This window comes from Stegodyphus dumicola, chromosome X1 (genome assembly GCF_044657685.1).
Source record: "Stegodyphus dumicola isolate Sdum_Otavi_A_Nest chromosome X1, ASM4465768v1".
NCBI lineage: Eukaryota > Metazoa > Arthropoda > Arachnida > Araneae > Eresidae > Stegodyphus > Stegodyphus dumicola.
In genome coordinates, this window is record NC_140780.1 from 222,375,389 (window position 1) to 222,393,731 (window position 18,343).

At 33.0% G+C, this 18,343-nt stretch overlaps 1 protein-coding gene across 4 annotated transcripts in view; it reads right to left on the bottom strand.

Annotated features, from left to right (window-relative positions):
• Positions 1 to 18,343, bottom strand: part of LOC118194921 (protein RRP5 homolog) — a 203,761-nt gene that overhangs the window by 136,675 nt on the left and 48,743 nt on the right. For all 4 annotated transcript variants that reach the window (XM_035366136.2, XM_035366135.2, XM_085808577.1 and 1 more), the window contains one exon: positions 7,961 to 8,119. In XM_035366136.2, the coding sequence (XP_035222027.1) occupies positions 7,961 to 8,119 (159 nt within the window). The remainder of the gene's footprint in view (positions 1 to 7,960; positions 8,120 to 18,343) is intronic.

Consider the following 18,343-nt stretch of genomic DNA (forward strand, 5'->3'; position numbering starts at 1 on the left):
AAACATTAAATACGACTAGTGAACTAGTGTCTCACACTGCATGACTGAACATTACCCTTCTTTGCTGCATAATCACAAAACGTTTTCACTAATAACTACTGCTGTTAATTTCTATACCCTTGCAGAGCAAATTTTTAGCCCTGTCAACACTTTTTTATTTGATTAAATCAAATATTTAACAGATTTTGTCACAACAGCAGTAACTTATTCGTTTCCTTCTAAACTAGTACAGTGGTACTTATATATTTCCATTTTATTAATATATTTCCAACCTGGTATATATACTGTTTGGACGGGAAAATAGTGATTTGATATTCAACATTTATTTGGAACATGACTGTAGTTTATTACATTCCATTGCACTTGTTTCGAGTGAACTGCCCATGGGCATCAGAAATGCTTTTTGCTACAATTCAGTAAACAATCTGAGATCTAAATCCGAATTTTCAAGTGGTTTCACATTTTTACACATAAATGTTTTGTGAATTCATTAACAACGAATTTTAGAAAAGTTAACGAGAAAAGTCAAGTAAGAAAGAAAACTATTAGGATTACCATGGACATGAAAAAAGACTGTTAAAAAGTATGAAATTGGCAAGCACATCCAGGGCTTGGCTACTGCATACCGTATGCCAAGTACAATGGTGTCTATAATTGTGCAAACTAAAGATGCTACTAAATCAGCCAATGTTGCAAAGGAAGTGAAATGAGTTACCAAACAAAAATAAGAGATGTTAGAGAATGTTTAAAACTTGTTTGATATGGATAGCAGAAAAAAATTATGTATGGAAAAAATTATGTATTATAAAGTGCAATGCTTCACTTATTAATATATATATCAGGCATGGCTAAACTACAGCTCTTCGACAGCTTAACTGCAGCTCACGAGCTACTTGTGGCCTCTTAAATGCAATTTGCTTGCAACAAATAGTTTAATTTTCAAAATATAATTGCGATTTAAAATATAACACATACAGTGACACAATTAAAAAAATAATGCTGTCTAATACTTTTCTCTTAAGCTAATTTTCTTTCAGACTGTTCCTGCTTACATTCTTGTGTAACTCCTTTAGCTTCACAACAATGTGATCCAATCTCTTGAAAAATATGATCTTCTTTGTATGGTACTACTCTTATTCAGTCTTTGAATGGTTTGGGTAACTAATCTTTCAAAGAGGAAAATTGTTCCCACACAGGGTCTGTTTCAGCTTGATGAATAATTTGAAAGCTGAGGATTTGGTTGGTGAGGTAAAACTCCCTGCTTGTACTTGGTTAGGATACGTAGCACAACTTTCCCCACGTACAGGTGTCTTCCAAAATTTATTCCTCTTTCCTAAGCAAGTCAAGTTTATTTTATGCAATTCTGTCGCAATATTCACAAATTATACTACAGTTTTTCAGCATAGGCAGACATCATCATTTATTTCACAAGTGTTTGACCACCATGAAATTTTGGGGGTCATGGGGAAAAATGTACTTTTCCACTGAACTGACAGCAATTTCAATTATAGTCCAAGTTTTAATTTGTGATTTTTTAGTTGCCATTATTGGAGATAAAAATCTCTCACATTTATTACAGAATACCGCTTGTACAGAAGTTCAACTCAATGTCCTTCAGACCCTACTAGACTGAGAAGCGAATTACTGCTGCGGCCTGAATTCAGATGTCAGTCCTAGAAAGATTAAAATAACCTTTTTACTAAACTCTTAAACTTAACAGAAAGCAGTACTTGTGCAACAAATTAACCTTCACTACTTGTGGATGATTAAAATAACATACAATGAAGTTATATTCAATTTAGGTAGTGTATTCTGTGTCTATACACAAAATAGACTACTTAAGCTGGCTCAAATATTTAATGGCACATATTTAAACGTCAACTAGCAAAATGGTTAAAGCAGGAACACAAATCTGGCAGAGCTTGTGATAATATATAACTGCACGGCGAGGCTGCCAGAAGATATAAAAAATTCAAACTCTCCTCTTAAATACTCAACAACTAAATCACATTCTCATAAGGACTACAGAAAGATGTTAAAAAAGGTTCAGATCCAAATAACTGGTTGATTAACATAAATTTCTACATTATCAGCAATTATTTGTTTCGATAATAATGTTGCATCAAGAGATCAACTGGCACAAACACCCTTCTTCTGCAAGGTTTTGTTCAAAATGCAGCATACTGATGCTGGTGAAATCGCTTTAGCTTATGATGTTTTCTGGTGTGTTGCTTGAAAAACTTTGTCTAGCTCAACACAAATACAGCATTAAATAAAAGCTGGTTTTTGGCTTTTTATCACCCATTACTTCAAAAACTTTTCTACTGTTCTTTCTGTTGCTCAGTGCAGCTGTAAAGTTTGCTCAGGCTCTGGTGCCATCATCATACTTCTTTAATCTGTTGATATTTTTGGCCTTCCTAATCTTCAATCGTTATACACACCTGACATGTCTTTAATGAAGGCTTTGCAATCCAGTGGAAAACTGTACAATTCAGTGCCTGATCACTACAAATTTTACACAATGTAATGTGAAATTCTGTTGGAGTTTAAACTGTGAAGTTTCAGTTTTGAAGTTTGATCTTTTTATTTTCTAATGTCACAGTACCCCCATATGCTTACAGACTCTCTTTGAAACTCCATTTCAGCTTTATTTTCTGTACACAAGTTGTGTAACAAGGCTGATGGTTAAAACAATAAATAAGATTTAGTTTAAACTTTCTTCTGAATTGATTATTTTATTTCGAAATTTAAGATAAGACTAAGTAATTTGACTGCTTTTACAAGTCCAGCCTGTTAAGAGTTAGAATGGGATCAGCCTGTACACCAGCATGGCAAGATCTCAAGAACTAAACTACCGTGTAGACGTCTGACATGCTACAAAGGGCGTTCACATCAAACATGTATAAATGTCCACAGAAATTCGAAGAGTTCAAATTACATTCACACTCATATCTGTATTTGTGGAATAAATTCATTGATTACTGTACCATTAGTCTTGATTTACCCTGAAAAACAGCTCAAAATTAATGGCTGGACTTTGACTGTAGATTGTTCGAATATGTGACTGTTGCAACATGGCATGAGTTGCTAGATTTATTAGTAATAGGTATCTATGTTTAGAATTAATGGTATGATTCGAGAGATAATATCAAGAATTTTCAATGATGTGCAGTGTACTTACTTATTGCTTAAAATTCCTGGCAGATTTTGACGGATGCCATATTGCAAAAGTATAGCATTCCGAGTTGCCATGAGTGATACCACTGATATTGCAGTCATGTTCATTTTTTAATTAATTCTTCTATACTAGACATCAGGAAAACCAGTCATTCTAAGGTTCTGAGTTAAAATGCTTAATGATTTCTAAGCTTATGATTCAAATGATTTGAATAATCAAAAAAGCTTTAAGTTTTGAAGATTGGAATTAAAAACCTTTCTGAAGATTCCCGAGATCTATAGATTCGAATGCCCTAAACTTAGAAAAAACAAGGTGTGACTTATAATCCAGTTTGCATCTAATGAATGAATTCAGTTATTTAAAATTAGATTTGATCTTAATATGTTGATCTTTATGTTAACTATATGCAAAAACAAAATTATTAATTTTTATGCTTAAGAAGTTAATAGCTTATTTTTAAATAATTTTTCTTTCTCCAGTAGCAGTTTCTTTGCAATAAGCACTCTCATGTATCACTTATTTTATTCTTCCTAAAAGAAGAATCTTTAAATGCCTAGTACAAAAGTTTCCAACTTTTATTTTGTTGGCACATATTTTTCTGAATACAGAGGAGCTGTAAGTTTTTTGTTTATATTTATATGCATTCATGTTAATTGCATGAAAAATGTGAAATTCTAGATAATTTACTTCAAGAGTTTCTATCTATTTAAAACCTGACTCATTTTTTTTTAAACGATATCAGTATGGATTAGCGGCTCTTGAAAATTCAGCAGCAGCTCCCAAATTTTCATGCAATCCATCAAGCTGCTCCTATCTTCATGAAGTTTAGCCACCCTTGGTATGTACATAGTATATAGTAGTATATAATTCACCCCATGTATTTTTTATTTTAGTATTAAACAGCATTATAATTAAAACAATTGGATTTTTTTATAAGAATAGATTAATTGTTTTTCTTTATTTCTCTTAGAAAAGTTCTTTTGGTTTACATCCAAATCTGGAATGGATTAATGACATATACTAACATCCCACTATATAAAACTATAAAACTACTGAGCTGCTGATCTGCATTTTATTTTAGTACTGTATATTACATTCACTGCCTTATTCTTATGAGCTATTCTTCTTTTTTTAAAGTAACCAACAGAACTGTACACAGCATTTGAAATATATGATCAAATTGTGCATAATCTCTCAAGCTGTGCACAGCATTCAAACTGTGCACAGCATTTGCAATGTATGATCTGAATGAACGTACACATAAAACCAAACCTCTGTGTGCATGTGCAAAAGGCAGAAAAATTCAGAGGGAAAAGAAAAGCTGCAATTCTCAGATAAATTTTCGGCTAATCTTTGGAATATGGTAACAGGTAGTTTGGCAACATTTTAGTAAGGCGACAAAGGTTACTAGCTAGGACTTTAGCAGTGTACATGGATAAAGTCAAGAGTGTGCACAATGCCATTTTTGTGCAATTCTGGGATGTTTTTTAAGTGAAAATAGGTCGACGTGTACATGGATACCGTGTATGTGCAATTCTTAAAAACGCGGCAAGCAGTTTGCGATTCTGCACTTTCTCCCAATTTCATACCTAATCTTCGTCATGATTAAGCACTTTTGTTCCATAAAAGTTCTAGCATAAGCGTAATTCGGCTAGCAGATTGTTGAAAAAAAATGTTGAGTTAAAAAAAAAAGCCTTTACTTCGTGAAAACAAAATGGCTTCCAAACAAAAACTAGCAGGTTGCTGTAGCAGGGTTGGTCGCCAGATTTTCGCTAAAAAATCGCCAAGTTACCATTATCCAAAGATTAATCAAATTTTCTTTTAAAAAATATTTACAAAGGAAAAATATCCCTCTTAACACCAAAGAAGTATGGTATACTTTTTACAGTAATCAAATACATACATGAATTATATTAAAAAATTTTTACTTTAATTGCATCCCTCACCTCTTTGTAATAAATGCCCTTTCTTCCAATCAATAGGCAGTACATAAACGCCTCTGGTCGGAATTTAATTTATTCTTAATATTCTTAAGATGGACAGTTTCTATGAAATATTTTATGACCCTCGTATCATGCTAAAATAAATTTTTTGCTCTTGTTTTACTTCTACTTAAATGTTAACCATATCAACTAATAAACTCAATTCAAGCCACTATGTTTGCTGCTATACATTTATCAGGATAAAAATTTCTCAAAGCTTGCAACAGGAATTCAGCGGAAATTGGATTTTTTTTTTTTTAACCTCAAAAAAAAAAAAAAAAATATCTACACGAGAGAACAACAAACACCTTTCTAATACGACTATTATTTATGAGTCTTGAATAACGCTGATTTGGTTGCTGACCAAAATGATTACCTAAGTACAGTAATTTCGCGCGTATAGTCTGCGGACTATCTGTGTTTAAAATGCGAATTTTTGAAGCTGCAGACTATCCACCAATGCGGATAATACGCTGGTTGTTCACGGTTAAAATCGTTGAAATTTAAAAAACATGCTGTCATGAACTGCTGATGATCAAATATAAAAAAAGCACGAGATTCCAAGAAAACATTCATATGTATCGTATCGATAGTATTCATAGAGCATAGTGCAGAACGAATGAGTAGTAGCAAGTAGAGGTCCTAAAATCCAGGCTGGCGCATCAAGCGATGCCGGGATATGAGCCAAAGAAAGTCTTGTATGAGCACTCACTTAGCGCAACCAGTCTTGTATCCCAGTATCCTTCGCATTGCTTTAGCGCAACTGCCGGGAGGGGTAAAAGTAGTTGATGCGTCAGCTCGGTTTTTAGGAGCCATAGTAGCAAGTACCTGGAGCACGAAAAAAAGCACAATTCATTTACTTATAGCGTGGTTTGGCAACACCGAGTGAGTGGGGTCGAAGGTCACATTTCATTACCACTTATCACGAGGATAGCACGTTGCACAGTATTTTGTCTTTCATCTTCGATAATGTTGATGAAACATCACCGGAGTTTTACTGCTGAGTTAAACTCAAGGTAGTTGAGAAAGCTGAAAAAGATGGAAATAGAGAAGCGGGCCGTTATTGGTTTAATCCTAGTATCTGGTGCACACGGGATTTGACTACTTTTGGCGACTTTATGATGAGCAATGAAAACGGGACATATACAATGAGTAGTTAACGGGTCATTCAAAGAAAATATATAGTTAAACATAGTATATACCATGTATATAGTATATATACTATGTGTGTATATACATATACTATTTGTGTATATACATATATTATGTGTGTATAGTATATATATAGACGTTCTTTGCAGAGTCGTAGCTAGGGTTTTCAGCGCCCAGGGACAACTGAAGATTTCACGCCCCCTACTGCTTGACAAGGATGGAAAACATTTAATTCTAAAATGCCATAACACTTTGGCGCCCCTTGGATTCTGCGCCCGGGGACAGATGCCCCCCTTTAGCTACGTTCCTGGTTTTTTGGATCATTTTTGGTGTTGGCGATAATTTTCAAAGTCGCGCCAAGGCTGCACCGTATACTAGGATTTTACCCCGTTATTTTGAAGTGGACGAGAAAGTGGTGAGAAATTGGCGCAAACAAAAGGATGTGTTTAAAAAGCATGGGAATATTGCCGTATTAAAAAAACTTAATTTCGGATGTATAGTCCGCGGACTATACGACGATTTTTGAAATTTTTTTTATATAAAATCGTGTCTGCGGACTATACGTGCGAAATTACGGTAATTGCAACCAGTAAATACCCCGAGGTAGGGTCATTTTGAAATTTATTTTAACATGCTATACAGCACACTTTTTTTTTTCCACTACTACTATTTTTGGTACTTTTTCTAAATAGCAGGGTGCAAAGGTAAGAAAAAATACCATACAACCATATTTATAAGTGCCTAAATGAATAATCCTTTAGAACAATGAACTAGTTGCTACATTATTTGAACCATACAATTGGTAACATTTCACACTATATATAGTGGTTCTCCAATTAAAAGTGATAGAGGGATTTTTAGGGGGAAAAAAATAGTTCAACATTTAAAGAAATTGCACACATTATCAACACTCCGGTTTAGAAATTCTTCAGTCTTAATTCTGCAGACGAGAAATGAAGACAGTTTACTTCTGAATGTGTTATAAACAGCCTCCTTTTCACACAAGTGAATGGAATACTAAAGAACTCTAGATGTAAGTGGGACTTTACATCCAGCAATTTTTGTCTTGTTCCTTGGACAAACATGTGAGACAGAAATGACTATGTTAAAGTGCTAATGTCAGTTGTGTAATATTATTATAATATTAATATGAGAGCCTTACAGATTACATTTTGACTTGAGCAGCAATTTTGTACAATTTACATATTTGTACCATTAACTATATATTAATACAAAAACAAATACTCTTAATAATTTTGCTACAATAAATTTCATAAATATTACGATAAATTCCCAAAGAAACATTTAGAGATAACACCCTAACTGAAAATGGACTCCTGAAATGAAACGAATTAATTTTTGACATGAATAAAAACTACTCATTAAACAAATTAGAAACACAAACAATTAGGAGCAAAGTTTCACAGAAATAATCCTATATTTTATCTTTACATGAAATAGTTATTCTTAAAAATTAATATATACACACATTTTCTTAATATACAAATGTGCATTCAGAAGAACCAGCTACCAATAAAGATTTTGAACTGCTTGTTAATTTTCAAACAGATTAAACTGCTTGCTAATTTTAAATATCCAGAAATATAGCATTTAAAAAACATGAAGGAGGAGAAAAAAAAGAATTTACCATTTTAAGATACAGAGACTGAAGTTTCAAATGACTATGAATATCTTCAGGTTTTATTGACAATGTAATTTTAGGTTTCCGACCAGAATTTCTTTGTATTATTTCCAAAACTTTACACGGCATACACATACCTAACTTGATTACCGAATCCAAAGACAGCTGGAAGAAGAAAAAATAATTATTTTTGTACAATTCATTTCAAATACATAAATATCATTCAGTGTAATTTATTTAAAAGATAATAAAACTTTTTTGATGAACAAACTGAATATTAAGACTGAAATATAATAATCGTAGCAACATACTTAAAATGAAATATTTTTAACTTCTACTATTAATCACAAATAAATTTATGAAAAATGTTAGAGGTATAATGTAATAGAAATTACGCATGAATACTTTTAGAGTTCAAAAACAGTACAAATAACTGCTACGAGGGTATTTCCAAAGTAACAGAAATGTGATGAAAAATCTGCATGTGAATTTTTTTTTTCTGTGGAATTCACTAGCTAAATCTGCTATCCCCAGCAATATGCCATGAAAAAGAAGGGTATAGCATTTTTTGCATATTATTTTTACAAAAATTATTGTTGATGCTTTATCACATTTACTACATGATATTTTTTCAAAAATTTCATGAATCCAAATATACTGGGGGGAAAGAAAAAAAAAGCCCTCTCCATCCTTCATCACTTTTATGAATATTAGGCAAATTCTAAAAAGAATGAAACTAAAAATTATAAATTCAAAATATCTAGTGATTTTCTGGCATTTTAAATTTTCCCACAAACATGAAAAAGGAAAGTATCCAAAAAAAAAAAAAAAAAAAAAAAAGGTTTTTCGCCCTCCAAACAGCATTTTAATATACCTTAATTACATTTAAATCATTTGTCAGTTTAAAATAATTTTCCCCTTTAAAAAACTTCACAAAATTGGAAAAAGAATCCTGCTATTTTATCTAATTTTAAATTACTTTAATACAAAAACAAATACTCTTAATAATACAAGATCACATACAAGACTAACATTTTTAATGAATTTTAGCATGTGGGAGAAATTTTTATATATACCTGAAAAGAAATAATTATGCCTATTCTTGATTTAAAGATCTAGGAAATAATTTAATTTTCTTAAACAAAAGTTAGCCTGTTTTATTCATATCAACAATTAGGTTACAAAATTTATATATATATGTGTGTGTGTGTGTGTGTGTGTGTGATGTATCAGCTTTTGTCCAGAATAAATAGATCGTTGAAGAAATATAGATGTAGTCGTAGCTTAAATTATCAGACGATAAGTTTAAAAAACAGGATCCATTTATTATTATTCAGGAGAAATAGCAGTTACAAAATCAGATATCCGGAGTAAATAAAAAGAATTACTAATAACTTTTGTATGAAGTTTACTGCATCGTTGCATTAAAGAAAAAGCCCCCGATATTCTTTTGAGAGTCCTTTTATAGTCTCTGGAAAGGCGGAGCTTCCAAGAAATGACGTCAACCTCGTCAGCCAATCCAGTTCGCTTTAAATATTTCCAGAACATTCTATAACTGTACGTGTAGAAAAGGCTGGAAAAACAACTTGACTACGGGGCTGTGGATTTAATTCCACATACTTTCAAATAAGAGAACGTCACCATTAAAAAAGAAAAAAACATACAGTTAGAATTTTAAGTGTATTCTTGACTATGGAATTTTATTATTACAAATATTTTCCCCATCTGAAAAGGCTTGAAGCCGGGCGCCTCGACCACAAGACATTTCAGATAGTGAAAAAATATCTTAAATAATTGCTTAATTTGTTTGAAGAACTCGCATCCAGAATTCGAGTTACAATAATATTAATCTTAAATAGACACTCTCACTATAACACAGTTAATAATAATATCAATATATAAATTGTAAATAATAAACCTTAATATATTTGTAATAATATATATATATATATATATATATCAACATTTTCAGAACATTATTACTCAGTTTCTGAAATACGACATTTTACCCTAAGCTTGCCATAAGGATACAAAATGCACGAGGTCTCTGCAACACTTGACCTTCCTAAAAATAACTTACGAGACATTGTGAGATGTAAGGCTAGCCTGAGGGCCCTCTTGCATATGACAAAACTAATTTTTTACAATTGTTCCTGCGTCAACAGTATTTCTTTTTTACTACGTCTCCATAACCAGCAGTGGTTTTTTATTTTAATTTTCAATGACCGTATTCAGGATTTTCGTCTTTCAGCTAGGACTTTGTGCATTAATGTTTCATATTAATGAGCCTTTGGCAACATTTCCAAGATGCTGGTTATAGCCATGCAGGCTGATGCCAGACCTGCAATTTTGATAATGGTAATGTTAATGGTTAAAAGATAGCAGCAATTGCACTATCTATAGATAGCAATATTCAACGATTCTTAAGTTTCTGACTGTAATAGTGGATTTTTATAATTTTTCACATATTCTGAGGTAAGTGTGCTTTATCTCTTTCCTATAGCTGTATTTGTTTCATTATTTTTAATATATGCTATTACTATTATTATTACAGTAGAGCTCCAATTATCTGGGCTACAGCCATATGAAATTCTGCTATTTTTACTGACAAAAGAATGTTTTGAGTTTTCTTTGAGGGAAAGTTAAATGTTTTACTTCTTTTATACTTTACAATCTCTAGTGAAACAAAGTCTGACAAGTAAAAAATTTCTTCACTTGCTGAATAGCAAGTGTATTTTTAGCCTACAGTAAAAAGTTTAAAAAGAATTTTACTGATTTTTTTATGATACAGATGGGCTCTAGTCCAACTTGTAAAGATAAATTTAGCTCTAATACACAGCCTTGATCAAATTATTATACATTTCATAAGACCTTATTCCTAATAACACAGTGTTATGACTCAGAGCAATATGTATGGTATGAACCATTATCTTTTAAAAAATTTCACCTTGATAAAATCGTACATTAAGTTGTGGAAAGAGATGTTTTATCAAGATCTTGCACTTTTGTGAATTTACACTCCCTTTCACTATTTCAGTGTGTCCAGTACCGTAAACAAGTATGTGCTCCAAATCATTAAAGATGCAGTGTCTTTGGAAGTGTTGGTTTGAAGTGTCGTTCTACACAACCTTTTGGCAAAAACATGTCAAAAATATGAAAAATATTTCTTGGAAGCAACAGAGTGAAATGTTTTTAAAAATAAGCAAATTTATTTTGAGCATGAAAAATAATAAAATTTTGAACAAATAGCCTGCTCCAATCCTGAGAACCCCATTTGGCATACATATGGGTCTATAAAAAATGTTCTTTTTATCACAGAATGTGCCAACCTTGGTTTTCTATGTGGTCTTCTTCATTGGCTTGACAGCCCAGGATAGGCTCTGGCCTTCTTGACAGATCTTCTACAGGCATCTCTGCTTTTGGCATCTTTTTTCCAGTATGTTACCTTTAGTATGTCATTTTCAATGCAATCAATCCATCTCATTGGTGGGTCTACCTGGAGGTCTGGTTTCCACAGGCTTCACCAGAAAAGATTTTCTTACAACACATATCTTTATGAATTCTGGCCAGATGACCATTCGCCTTGTAGCCAGAAGAAAAAGAAAAGATAGAAGCATTGGAAAATCAAAGTGAGAATGTGAATGACACGAGGAGCAGCAGCAGCATGCAAACATGGATGAAAATGCCATCTTCGGAAAGAAAGGCAATGACAAGCATATAGTGGAACATGCAAAGAAAGCCAGAAACCAAATGCAAGCAAGGAAGCCAAAGGGGCCAACGCGCAGAGATTGAAGGAGGCAGCGGGAAACACCAAAGGACATACAAAGAATGAAGAACGGCAAAAAGAAGTTCAAGTCTCACACTCAAAATATAAAGAGGAATCCGATGTCAAGATGGCTAAGGAACAAACGTTCAGCCAAACAAGCTGCAGAGACATGAAGGAAAATCCAGCTTTTTCGACTGTGTGATTGAAGGAAGGAAAGATCAGCAAAGAGTTTGACAAAGAAATAAGTGACTGACCTAGCCAATAGCCGCCCACTCCGAAGAAAAATGGGACAGCAAGTAAGAGGAAGTTCAACAAAAAATTGCAAAACCAACGTTGCAAATGACTGTAGGTCTGCCAGATAGAGGTTTATCCCAGCTGGAATGAATTCCTCAAGAAACATCTGGAGAAATAATACAGATCCAAAAGATAAGTGAAGTTTAATTTTCATCTTAGTAAAGTTCAGTTTTATTTTATATTCAGATGTCCATAGTTGCTAAATTCAATTAAGTTTTACCAAGTCTGGTTATTCTAGTTCATTTCAGGAGCAAAACAGCTTGAAAGCTAAATTGTACCTATCTGTTTAATTTAATGTAGTCGAGAAATAAGAATGCAATTTTAGTCTGAGAGAATACTTTCAGAAACCAGGAGTGCAAATGTTAAGAATTTCAAAGCAACTCGTGTACCTCAATTTAAAGTGCAAGCTTAATTCTTTAGTAAAAGGTTTATACAATGCATTTGGTTGTATATTGTGTTTTGTTGTACAAAGTATTAACTGATATATGTTTTGTTTAATAAGACTTGCCTGGTTATAAGAATTTAATTATATTGTATGAATGAAATGTGATGTGCAAGCTATCAAATTGAGAAAAATTAAGGTTAGTAAAATTAGCTGTGTTCATGAGTTAAGTTAGGCTCTTCAGCCAACACTCAAGTTTAATCACACTCTTGTTAGCACATTAGGTGCAGTTCTGAAAATAGGATGTCTTTGAGGTCTCAAGTGTCAAGTAATATTAACATGCAGATTGTTGGTTAGTTGGTAGTGTCTGTAAAGACACTTACAAAAGACACTGTTTTCACTACTACACTCCAGTTTTTCTGAAGATCAATAGGGAAAGAGATTTAATTGTGGAATAAATGTGTGGCACGAAAATGCAGAGGAAATTTAACAAAAGATTTTGTGAAAATTATATACAATACAAAGTCGGAGGATCCAGACTCGTTGAGACTTCGGCGATTCCGGATTTGGGATTTTACCGGATATTAGATCATATGTCATTATTTCACTAGATAGTAAAATGGAATGTAGAAATTATAAAATTAAAAATATGAAATCATGATTTATGAAATAATGAAGCAGTTATGATATAATGGGTATCAAAATTTACAAAAAAAGGGTCAATATTTGATTGTTTACTTTATTAAACATTTCTTTGAATGCGAATTGTTTACTTCGTTTTTTTGTGCTAATACTTTCTCTTTAATTCTATAGACAGACATAATCTCTTGTTCAGTTACAAAGTTCCACTGTTCAAGTTCTGTGTGTTAAGAATTCCAACTTGTCAATCAAAATTTTTTTGCTTTCAATAAACTCTCTGTCACTTTCTTCACTATCGGTAGAGGTATTTTCTGGATCTAGAATCATACTACACGTTTCACCATCCGTTAATTGATTGATGATTGGAACATTGTGATCGCAATGAAAAATTTTGTTATATCATCTTTATTTATTACCACTTCTCCATATTTCTTTACAAAAATTCATCAAATAGAAAATTTTTCCTGTGGTGCAATATCCGAAAGCCTTCAAATTCACGGCCATCATCTTCATTATCCTCACAATGAAATATCATAGCTGGTCATAAATTAAGCCAAGCACTTTTTAAGTATCTGGAGGCACATCCTCTCACAATCTTGCAATGCTCCACACGGCAGAATTTACACTAAAATATTTCAAAAATTCTTGAAACGTCTTGCCAATATTCAAGAAATTTAACATGCATTTTAGAAATGCAACTTCATATTTGCACTTCAGTGTGCACAATATTTCGATAGCCATAGGCTGACTAAAGGACTTGGAGGAAAGAATTACACGGATACATTATCTTTCGTTAAAACTTTACATGAAATATGCGCTGAACAGTTACCTACAATCAGGACAATTTTTGCATCATCAGTCAAATTCAAATTTTGCCACATCTCTGGTATGAAATGATTTTCAAACCAATCATACATTAATGCTTGTGTCATCCGTGCTCTTTTATTTGCATGATATATAACGGGAAAATCTTTACTCTTTTAAATGCTCGAGGTTGCGCATTTTTTCTGATTAAGAAAAGTTTACACTTGTGCTTTCCTACAGCATTTGTGCCTGCTAAAGTCTGATAGTCTAGCTTATTAGTCTAGCTTTGCAATCTTTGACACCAGTTGAAGTCTTTTCTGTAGAGGTTGCCAGGGTATTTTGTGGTACATATTGCCAGAAAGGCCAGTTTCATCAATGTTCAAAATTTATCCTCGAGACAACGTTCCCAACAATGAAATCAATGTATTCATTTGCAACAAGTTCAGCAGCTTTAGCATCAGCTCAAACATTTTCAACTGAAATTTTTGTTTCATTTATACCACAACAATTTAAAAATTTGGTTAACCAGTCTATCGAATATGTGCACTCAGTTTTTAAGTTCATTTCTTTATGAAATATTCTGGCTTGAGCCCGTCAAATGCACGCTCTCGCTGCGTCTCTGTCTAACCATTCAATCATCCCTGTGTCATGATCGTCACATTTAGCAAAGCAAATAATTTTTCTGTTATTAATTGCGAGTGGGGTGTCAGAACCCACAAAAATTCATAAAGTTCTTTTTTTTTTTTGTTACACCATATACACTTGACTTTCCGATGCCATACTCCTTGCATAATTTTGGACGGATATACCTATATCCATTTTTTGAAGCAATTCCACTTTTTGTTTAATGGACATCAAAACATGCTTTCACTTTGTAGATCCTGTTGCAGCTCCAGAATTAGAAACTCTTTTCGACATAACCGAAAGTTCAAACTTTAGTTTTCATAAAATTGCTGTAATTATAACAGCCTACAAAAAATAATAAGCTGGACCAAATCAGAAAGTTAAGGAATAGTAAAGTATAATTTTAGCCGAATTTAACAGCATCCGCTATACATGATTGGCTATGTAGCATGCCAATGAAATGTTCCGTTAAATTTTGCCTTCCTTTTATCACGCACTGCGACAAGCTGAATTGTATTAATTTAGTTATTCTTACTTATTATTATACTTATGTCTAATTCTTGCACATGCTTTTCTGAGTCCTGAATAAATAATTTTCTACATATACTCAAGCTTACTGAGAGCAGGAGCTAGAAATTTTGCCGCTTAATGCAATCTCTGCAAATCCTAAATTCTTCTAACAGGTGCCTCCCTAAGTTCTAAATTTTTCCTGTCCCTCAATTTTGGGTCCCAGTGATTTCCCTAAATTCCAAAAATTTCATCGACCTTTAATTTTGTTACTCAGTGCTTCTCTGAATTTTGTCTTCCCTAAATTCTGACGCCTGGTATGGCCATATAAGTTCTGGCTCAGGTTCTGGGTGTATGTGAATAAAAACACAGTTATTCCTAATTCAAAAAGGAGTAAATCTAATCTTTTGGCCTATGAGTATCATTAACAAAATCTATTTTTAGCACATGGAAAGATACTTTTGTTAAATTTTTCCTTGTGAACAATTATCGCATTTAACTCAAATATGTAATCATCACCAAGCGTAATGTCAACATAAAAGGTTTCCATACTCTTTGCTATTCAATTACTAATATAAAAAAAAATTGTTTAGGCATTGCTGCATGAGTCATTGTTCAAGTTGTCAGGTGTTGATAAACATACGGGGCTGAAAGCAAAATATAATAAATAATGATTCACCAGGTTGGCTTATATAATTGAGATGTATGCCAAGTAGATATGCAGCTCCGGAGCCAAATTATTGATCACATAAATTTATGCTAAAATGACTGTTTCTTTAACAATGAGGTGTTTAATTTACTGCTGAAGTGAAATTAAGAATCAGGATTCTCCATGTTTTCTTACAGGAAACAAAATCAAATGTGCATGCCTAAAATATAAAAAAAAAAAAAAAAAAAATTTGTTGGTGGCTTTAAGGTTTGGACTTTAGATCATTCTGGATATTGAATGTCCGGATCTCGGACTTTGCACTGTATCATTTTGGTAGAACATTTTCCTAAAAGTACTTTTCCTTCCAGATTTTCTGGAAAGATACGAGCTGTTGAAAAATTGTACATCTGACAGAGAATGAAGATCGTAAAACATATTTTTCTTTTACATTAAATTACATTCAAAATCTAATCTTATTGTAAGAGGTGAGCTCTGTTGTTGTTTCTTATGGTCACTTGCCTGACATAGTAGGCCCAACCCCCACGAAAATCCTCATGGCAAGCTCTAGAATATACCTGCCATTGGCAACAGCCTTGAGCATATTTCAGGTGATAGTGCGATTTAGGTCAGTTCCGCCCCCAATTTTGATGGAGAGTACCCCCGGGAGATGGGTCTGGGGGTCTCCCAACCCCCTCTCACCTTCCACCAAGACAAAGGAGAGGACTTTCTACTCGCATATTTAGAGTGCCGCTATGCCACACTGACACTATACATTTCCGAACATCTAAGCCTTCTCCGGGATTCAAACCCAGGGCCTTCGGCATGGCAGTCAGCGACACTAACCATTATATCGGTTGGGCAGCGAGGTCAGCTATGGTAAGGTAGGTAGTTTAAATAGAATTTAAGTTCTTAATGAGCTCATTAAGGACGTCTTTTTCATGTACTTCTGGCATGGAAATATGTACAGTTTAATCTATTTATTTTTAACTAATAGTTAATTTTTAGTATTTTCATATCACCCTTTTTTCACCCACGCTTTTCATGCCAGAATTTAAATGAGATAGTGTTTATTCAGATTAAGGGAGAAAAAAGTGCTATTTAAATGAATGTTATGCAAGTTATTTTTAGAGCGTGTTCTGCTTATTCCAGGCCATGCTGTACCTTGACTATTAGCAATTTGATTCTGTGGCACTGAGCGCTTCTAGCCATTTGCTTGTCTCACCGGTTTTCTACACACCAGGGCTTTTCCTGTACTTTTAAATTACCTTGTGAGCTCTTAGGCTGATCTATCACATTTGAATTAGTTCAACATTAAGTATTTAAATATGTAATGTTAAGCAAGAAGTGTTGGCTTGTGTAAACTCAAGATGGGTCACTGTTATTTTTTTGTGTTAAAATAAAAGGGCTATTTACACCATTCTTCTGACTTTGCCTGTCTATGGTTTAAGACAAGAGGATTATTCCTCTGTAGACTTTCTAGAACTGACTAGTTTATGCTACTAAAGAAAGTGAGACTTTATAACACAATAACAATTCCTAAGCTGCAATTTGAAATTTTCATATTCTTTTTAGAAAATATATTAACAGCCATTAATTTTCTATCTAATACAAATAGGTAGCAATGCAAAGTGTAGCAAAAGACTTTCAGTTATTGAAGAGCTGGAATATAAATGAAATTGCCCTTATAATAACTTCAGAAGGGAGTGAAACTATGATTTTGGAATTTGAAAAAAAAAAATAATGAAACAGAATTTTCAGAGATACACTCTTTTGCAAAAAAAAAAAAAAAAAAAATCGAAGCACCATGAAGGAAATGGTTGTTTTTGATGAAATTGAATATGTGTATAGCTCATACACAGATAATAAAATTATTAAAACATCAAGATCATAGTACCTGTTCACTGCTTGCAATCACCCATTGAGTGTGCAAATTAGTAGTTGGTCGAATTGCCCTTGGTGGGAATGCATGCTTGAATTCGTTGAAGCAAGGAGTGATAGAGGTTCCTAATGTCATCCTGCGACACATTCTGCCAAGCATTCATCAGTTGTCGCTCCAGATCTGCGATACTTTGTAGTGACCAAATCTAGCAGCCTACTATGTCCCAGACATGCTTGATTGGTGAAACAGCTTCAAGTAACCCTACAATGTTTAGTTGTCTGTAAGGTCTTCAATATCATCATAATGGCATCTTCAGTTGCTTCTTTACAGAATTACATTTGGCAGCAACAAAAAAAGATAATTTTTCTCTCTTTGTTACTGGTTTTATACTTTGTGAATTGCACACTAGAAATGCACGCTATGATCACAATTCCTGAAGTTCATTGAAACTTTGATCATTTGCATGTTCGATCAAGATGTTTTTGCATACCAAATTTTGTCACGATAGCAAAAGTCCTTCTTGGTGCTTCGATTTTTTTGCAAAAGAGTGTATATAAAATTCTTCCATATATCTAAGAATTCCAATAAAATTCTGATAAATGTACATCACTTCATATCAGATATTGTTAACATAATTGGAATGATTATTGTTTGTATTAAATATGTTTATGGAAAAAAACATAATGGTTAGCTAGCACATAAAAAGCATATCAAATTTCCTCTTAATTTCAGATTTAACAAAGAACATATTTGTCCTCTTAATTTAATTTTTGCTAGCATATATTTTTTAGTGAGGTAATAGCAAAATTCCTGTAATGTTTTATAAAATACTTTTGAATTATCTC